Genomic DNA, 7,436 nt, shown 5'->3' on the forward strand with positions numbered 1-7,436 from the left:
CACACACACACAGACACACACACACAGACTCACACACACACTGTCTGCTACAATTGCTGGTCTGTAATCAGGTTCCTGCGAAACGCCACCGACACGGTTGGACTCGTAAACAGGTGGCAGCATCTGCCCCCCCTCCCCCCTCATTTATTCACCTGGACAGCTTTTCTGTGTCGCGAGCGGTTCGAGCTGATTAGTCTCTGAACTCGTTAAATAAGGATTAATGTCATGGTCCACGCAGGCCCGCATCACTCTGCAGGCACGGCGCACAAACGCAGCCATGTTGACGAGAGAACGGCCCGCTGACTGGGCTGTAATGAGGCGTTAATTATCGACGGGCGCTGAAAGGTTAACGGCAGGCTGTGTGTTTGTTGGCAAAGCATCTCGTGAACTAGCAGCATTGTTTCCTGTTCCCAAACATGAATCTGCAGGACTCCAATCTTCCATGCCTCCTTTCCTCTTCACAGACCCCGCACACGCCGAAGGAAACCGCCGCGGCCTTCTCCAAAGCTTTCTTCCAAACGCCGGGAACTCTGGGAGGCGTCGTGGCGGCGACCGCGGCGCGGAGAAGAGGCTCGGCGCAGCGGAGGCTGGACGTGGAAAGGGAGGGGAACCTGTCTCGAGCGGGCTCTCCGAGCGCTCAGGTGTGAGTCTCCGTGCTCAGAATCATCTGGACATAAACTCGCCTCTGAAAGGACGAGACTCCAGGTTTATCTGTCTTAACGGCGGCGATTCCAGTACGCCTCATGGTTAGATTATTATGGGACGTATCGGAGGAAACAAGGGAACCAGCGGTGCTAAGCGTACCAGCGCCCTCCTGTGGTGGGAGTTAGTCACTGCTGTACTTTTTTGTGCTCAGACATGATCAAGCTACCTGATTCCTCTTATTCTATGTATTATAGCCTGATTGCTATTTATACTGTAGTTAATATATGTTGTTTACAGCGACTGTAATAGAACATTTACTTTTTTTTCGTAGCACTAAGCATTTCATTGGTTTAGTCATTTCCACTATGAAGGCGTAACAGGAAATCTGCTAGCTGTAGGAGCATCCTACTTCGTTTTAGACATTTCTATGTGCAGGTTAAAAAGAAAAAGAAATCACTAAAGCCTTCAAATGTTTACAGAGTTGAATTTGCTCATGGAGTTGTTACTAAAGTGCCTAAAGGTTAAACCACCAAACCCTGGAACCAAGTGAAGCATGACGAAGCTCTCAGGTACTAAATGAAATCTATTTATATCAGAGTACTGTAAGGGAGAAAAATCTGAACTTTTACACGGAAAATGGTTCTTTTTAGCATTCTTCTTTCTCATAAATATCCAGAACATTAAAGGGATAGTCTGGCCACTTTTCAAGTGATGTTCCTGTCTGACATCAGCCACGAGGCGAAAGTTTCCTTCTAGGCTAGGCTAACAGCTAGCTGAACAGCTTATAAAACAACTCTTTAAAAACACGCAATACAATATTAGTTCTACTAATTAATGTCAGTCACATTTCTGATGAAGCAAAGCTGGAGAATTTTGGAATGTTTGAGAATGACAAAAATATAAAACCTTATTAAACACCTTTAATGGCCTAATGACCGTCTGATGACATCACTGTATGACAAACAACCTTTTAGAGCAACGGATCGAAACATTTCTGCACTTCTTTCTGTTACGTGTGCAGCTGGTTCCGCTCTGAACTAAACGATTCTGAACAGGATATTTCTCCATGTTTTCTGTCATTGAGGTCAGAGAAATCTATCATTCCGTCATTAGTTTGGCTGCGTTTTGTCATTTACCTACATGAAAACAAACCTAAATTCAGTAATGTCCAGGTGATGGTTTCTTTTAGGTCGCGGCACAGCCATGGAATCTGGTTGTTTTAGTCTAAATGATAGTTTCTTTAAGTAAGGGCCAACCTTATGTCCCGTGGAACGTTTCCAACTTTAAAAATGTCCCAGAACCAAGAAATCTGTCCGTTCTGTTTTTGCATATCTTTGTCAGATTAATGACAAATCACCCCCCCAGCTACAGGGGGGGCAGCGGGTTTATTATTAGGGAATGTGGCGTTCTTTGTGAATGAGTTGTTTTATAAGCCTGAAACACACGGCACTCGTTCAGCTAATTAGCCTCCGGCTGATAACTGACAGAACATCACTTCTAAAAATGAGCGGACTGTCCCTTTAAGGGCTGATGTCTCCTCCGTGCACACGTGTCCCTCGGGTTGATGAGTAGTTTTTGTTTTTTAACTTACTTTCAGACATTTCAGCAGGAACCCTGGTGCTGTGTACAGGCCGTGTCCAGTTTTTATCACTTACAGCGTTACGTGTGGAAAACGTTCCCACGCAGAACGGTAAATGCTGCTTTCTTGGGGTTTTTTGTTTGTTTTAAAACCAACTAGACTCAGTGTGAGGAGCTTGTGTAAAACCTGTTTGCCGTACCGGTGTTCTTCACTAACTTTAAATAAAAATGGATGTTCTCGAACCTTCTTCTTCTGGATTTGCTTTCATTTTCAGCAGCTTAACCCGATTTATCACCCACCGCCGAAAAGGCGCAGGCAGGCGGTGAGGTTTTTGCCTTTGTTGTTGTTTTTTTATTTTGTCTGTTAGCAAAATATCTCATGAACCACTGGGCGAATTTTAATGAAACGTGCAGAAAGTAATCGCTGAATACTCCAGGTGTTACTACCTGGACCAGAGATTTACTGAAAACTTCAGCATTCATCCACAGAAGATGGAAAAGTCCGACACTTGATGGTACGTATTTACACTCCGATTCGTTAAGGGAAGTACGCAGAAAAAAGCGCTTTGTTTACGTTGGGCGCGTACCTGCATTACCGAACTGTGTGTCAATACATCTGCAGACCAACTTGGAGTAAACTCCTTCAAAGCTGCACCGTTTGATAGTTCAGGATAAGCCTTTTTATGTTGGATTTCATAGTTTGCAGTGAGAACTTTTGAAAATGTGGATTTTTGTCGTAATTAAGAAAAAAACATGTCCATATTAACACCATGTAGCGATCCAACAAACTGAACCAGCCTATAATCTACCTTTAAATCAGTGTTTTAACAGGCGTGTCTCCAGAAATAAGCCTTTTAGTTCGATTCTGGTTTTCTCTTTAAGGAATGTGTGATGTCATCGTGAAGCTTGGAGGTTCCCCCTTTTTAAAATATGGGGTTCAAATTTCAGACATCACCCCAGACCAACAAAAATCATGTTTTCTAACTGCTACTCTTGTTGCTAGCTAACATCAACAAACTTTATTTCATTTTGAAGCTTTTGAGATAGGGGAATTGAAAATGACTTAAAATGAAAAAAAAAAAAAATCCCTATTTATGAGTCATTTGCCAGAACGGGTCATATATATATGAAATAGGCCCCGAATGGATATATAAGGGTGAAATCATTTTCCATCTCTCATTTCTTTGTTTTATTGCTGTGGTTCATTGTTTCTTTAGCCTCTGAAGGATAAATGAGGAACTCAGTGGAACAAAAACTACAGTTTTAATCCATGTTTTCCTACATTTATCAGGAGCTGAAGGAATAATTCAGCCAGTTCTCTCCCTGTGAGCAGACACACTGTTAGCAGTCCCGCCCCTCTGAGACTCCTCCCCCTCTAAAACCCCTCCCATTGGTTTCCCTCTGAAGCCCCTCCCAGCCCTCCTTAGCCCCGCCCCCTCGCTCTGAAACAGCAGATATTTGCAGTATGTGGCGTGTCGCCGCAGTGTGGTGAAGCGGTGGAGTGTGCCGCTGACTTACCGGACGGACACCCGGAGACACCGGAGCTTTCCCGAACATCCGGACCGCAGGTAGCCGGCGGTCCCACGGTAAGTCCACGAGACTGTAGCGCTCTCCCTCCGCTATTAAAGATGCATTTCTGCGACTTTCGCGCTCTCCCTCCGCTATTAAAGATGCATTTATGCTAGCTGGGTCGTTGTTTTCAGTGAAAACTCCCCAAGATGTTGTCCTTTTTTATTTGAACCAACTAAAACTCCGAGGTTTGGGTTTTAAGAAAAACAGTTAAAGTGGAGGTCGGCCGGATTTTCAAAATAAAGCTACAGAGATGCTTTTCAGTGGCTTCCAAAGTGGTGGTTCATGGGCCCACTGTGAGTCATGAAACAACAAGTCAAGGGTCTTAATAGGATTTAAATAAATTAAATATAAAAATGATAGGTAATAGCATACTATTAACACGTTATATAATGGTGAATTTCCCTCTGGGATCTGTCTGTTGCTTTAATAGTTGTTTAGGCTGTTTGTTTTCTTGTTGTTATTTATTTTTGTCCACTTCAACCAGTGATAGAGTCATAAGTCCCTGCTGTTTTCCAACCTGAAAAAATAAAAGCCTGAAATGAAACCAACGTTAACAGTAGCTCAGTAAACACATCGTAATATAAGTTTCAGCCAAATGTATCATAAGTGTGGCTATAAATGATTGTTTTTGTCTTTCTTCTCGTTATGTTACTCAAACAGGAGTTTAAAGGCGGTCCAACGCTTTAAATGTGTAGAAATAATAAATACACAGGATGGAACTCAGTCCGGTGTGGTAGTAGCTGAGAGTCTTCTTCGAATAACATTATTTTCATGCTCGGACCAAAACATCTCAGATCAAAATGCTAGCCAAAAGTATCAAAGACCGGCTAAATTTATCAAAAGACTAGCTAGAAGCTAATCGTAGCAAAAGGCTAATTAAACGTATCAAAAGGCTAGCTAGAAACCAAAAGTAGTAAAAGCTAAAAGCAGCAAAAGGCTAATTAAACACATGAAAAGGCTAGCCAAAGGCTAAAAGTATCAAAGATTAAAATTATCCAAAGGCTATGTAGGCACTGAAAGTGTCAAAAGGTAAATGTATTAAAAGGCTAGCTGGAAGCTAAATGTAGCAAAAGGCTAGCTGAAAGCTAAATGTAGCAAAAGGCTACCTAAACAGATCAAAATGCTAGCCAAAAGCTACAAATATCAAAAGGCTAGCCAAAAGTATCAAAGACCAGCTAAATTTATCAAAAGACTAGCTGGAAGCTAATTGTAGCAAAAGGCTAATTAAACATATCAAAAGACTAGCTGGAAGCTAAAAGTAACACATGAAGACGTGCTGAGGAAGATTTTAAAGAGAAGAAACTGAGGAGATAAAATAAAATATTTCATAAAGTATAAAAAACTAAAGTTGTGGTACCTGAAAGAACCTAGAAGAGTGAACGTTCTGATATGGAAATAAAAAAGCACAAAGTATGAAGAAGTGGTTGGATTGCAAACAGAGGAAAACAATGGTGTGAATGCTGAGTCAGCATTATTTGAATAATGTCCCTTTGAGTCTCTGGTCCAGCTGGACGGAGGACAGACAGACACGACCATCTCTTCTGTGTCTTTGTGTTGGTTTTCTGAGGAACGAAGAGTCAGGAGCACTTCCACCCGAAGCTCATTAAAAGCATCAACGTTCTCCCTTTTATTAAACTCTGGAACGCTTCTTGTTTCCGCTTCCTCGGCTCGTAAAACAGCCGAAGCCCCAAAGCCGCGGCGTCCCACAGACATTCCTCAGGGCATTAGCCCACCCCGTTGTTTGCTCAGCTTTTGTTTTCACGCCGCTGTTAGTTTTCGGTCTGAGCGTGCCCACTGAAGAGAAAGACGTCGAGATTTACGCTTTGAAAGGATGAGCAGCTGCAGGTGTTTGTTTCTAAACTTTTATTTTTATTTTCAGAAAGCCCCACGATGCCAAACTGGGGAGGAGGCAACAAGTGCGCAGCGTGCTGCGGGACCGTGTATCACGCCGAGGAGGTGCAGTGTGACGGCAAGAGCTTCCACAAGTGCTGCTTCCTCTGCAGTGAGTGCATACGGGGGGCGGGGCAACCGCAGCTAGCAGCCATGACAGTGTGAGGAGTTTTAATATGTTGTTAAAGACCACAGGTGTCTAACCCCGCTCCTCGGGGGCGCTCTCCTGCATGTTTTAGATGTGTTCCTGATTTAAAGCACCTGGTTTAAATGGACGACTTGTTGCCGTGCTCCTGGAGAAGCTGATGATTCAGTGAGGAGGTGATTGAACCGTTTGAATCAGGTGTGTTGGAGCAGAAACACCTAAAACCCCAACAGCTGGAGACGGGTTAGGGCTTAAAACATCCTTCTTATATCTGTCAGAAGATTGTCGACATTTTTAATCTTTAACCAGCAGCACAGTGAAGCACAGCAGTTTTGTGTTGTTTGCAGCCTCTGCAGTAATGTTTCATGAAGAACCAGATGTGTTCTGGAGTGCAGGTGGGCCGGCTCAGAACCTGGACCCTGACACTACGAAGCCCTGCTGCTGTGACGGATGCAGTCTGAGGGGGAAATAAGCAAAAGGCCGTCTCTGGATGCAAACATTTGTTCTAAAGCCCGTTGTGTAAGCTGCCCACACCGTAGGCACTAATGCACCCCCATACCATCAGAGAGGCTGACTTTGGCTGGATGGTTCCTCTCCTCTTTAAAGCAGATGATGTGGCATCTGTGGTTTCATCTGACCTCAGATCAGTTCTCCTCTTTGGTCCAGAGGAGACAGCAGAGGCTCTGGATGGTCTTCTTCTCTGCCTGATAGAGCTTTAAGCAGCATCAGTGGATGGTACAGTGAGCTGTGTTTACAGACAATCATCTGAGTCCAGAACAGAACCAGACCTGGTTTTAATGCGGTGGCCCCTGAGGGCCCCAACATCACAGCTTCTCAGAGATTTCCTCAGATTCTTGACATCTTTAGATGATATTATAAACTGTGGGTGATGGGATGAGCTGAGTCTTGTTCCCCAGAGGTGAGAACCAGTCCATCTTTACTTCTGACACATTCAGCCGCTCCAAAATCATTGCTTTCTGATTTTATTCACATTTCAGAATGCGGGCTGTAAAACATACGACTTGGCTTTTAAATACTTCCTGTCTGTGTCTTCAGTGGTCTGCAGGAAGGGTTTGGACAGCACCACGCTGGCGATTCACGACCAGGAGATCTACTGCAAGTCCTGCTACGGGAAGAAGTACGGCCCCAAGGGCTACGGCTACGGGCAGGGAGCGGGAACGCTGAACATGGACCGAGGAGAGCGGCTGGGAATCAAGCCGGAAGAGTAAGCTGTAAATATGACAGTAGAGGGAGTCTGTTAGGTCTTACAATATAATATTTCAGTTCGTTTTTAAATACTGCTTCTTAATGAAAGTACTTTAAACCCGACGCCCCCCGTTTTTCACGGCGCGTCTCTAGGCGTTCCCGTGAAGCTGCGGTTCATCAAACGCGATTACGTAAGCAGGGGGAGGTCACAGAGTTCTGCGGCGCTCTGGCGGGCGGTGTAATGATGCTCATTAGTCGTGGCGTGTTGTCTCCATAAACGCCACGGGGTCACGGCGGTGAACTGCGTCTGCTTCTCCAGAACAATAACAGGACGGTGCTGTGACTGTCTGTTAGCAAAATATCTCATGAACCGCTGGGCAGTCTGACCCATTCCTGCACC

General features: G+C 44.4%; 2 protein-coding genes and 1 long non-coding RNA gene across 4 annotated transcripts in view; 2 read left to right on the forward strand and 1 right to left on the reverse strand.

Moving 5' to 3' along the window:
- Positions 1-470, reverse strand: part of LOC119616994 — a 7,786-nt gene extending 7,316 nt beyond the window's left edge. Inside the window, exon 1 of the long non-coding RNA XR_005233132.1 lies at positions 153-470. This is a non-coding gene — a long non-coding RNA (uncharacterized LOC119616994). The remainder of the gene's footprint in view (positions 1-152) is intronic.
- e2f7 (E2F transcription factor 7) overlaps positions 1-2,466 on the forward strand; it is a 13,218-nt gene extending 10,752 nt beyond the window's left edge. The window contains exon 13 of the mRNA XM_017431544.2: positions 465-2,466. Coding sequence (XP_017287033.1) covers positions 465-647 — 183 coding nt within the window. The 3' untranslated portion in view covers positions 648-2,466. The remainder of the gene's footprint in view (positions 1-464) is intronic.
- Positions 2,467-3,657: 1,191 nt separating this feature from the next.
- csrp2 (cysteine and glycine-rich protein 2) overlaps positions 3,658-7,436 on the forward strand; it is a 10,863-nt gene continuing 7,084 nt past the window's right edge. The window contains exons 1-3 of one of the 2 annotated variants that reach the window (XM_017431588.3): positions 3,658-3,809; positions 5,675-5,797; positions 6,887-7,055. In XM_017431588.3, coding sequence (XP_017287077.1) covers positions 5,686-5,797; positions 6,887-7,055 — 281 coding nt within the window. In that variant the 5' untranslated portion in view covers positions 3,658-3,809; positions 5,675-5,685. The remainder of the gene's footprint in view (positions 3,810-5,674; positions 5,798-6,886; positions 7,056-7,436) is intronic. The other variant, XM_017431589.3, reaches the window with a different exon arrangement.

The sequence above is a fragment of the Kryptolebias marmoratus genome, linkage group LG1, assembly GCF_001649575.2.
Source record: "Kryptolebias marmoratus isolate JLee-2015 linkage group LG1, ASM164957v2, whole genome shotgun sequence".
NCBI lineage: Eukaryota > Metazoa > Chordata > Actinopteri > Cyprinodontiformes > Rivulidae > Kryptolebias > Kryptolebias marmoratus.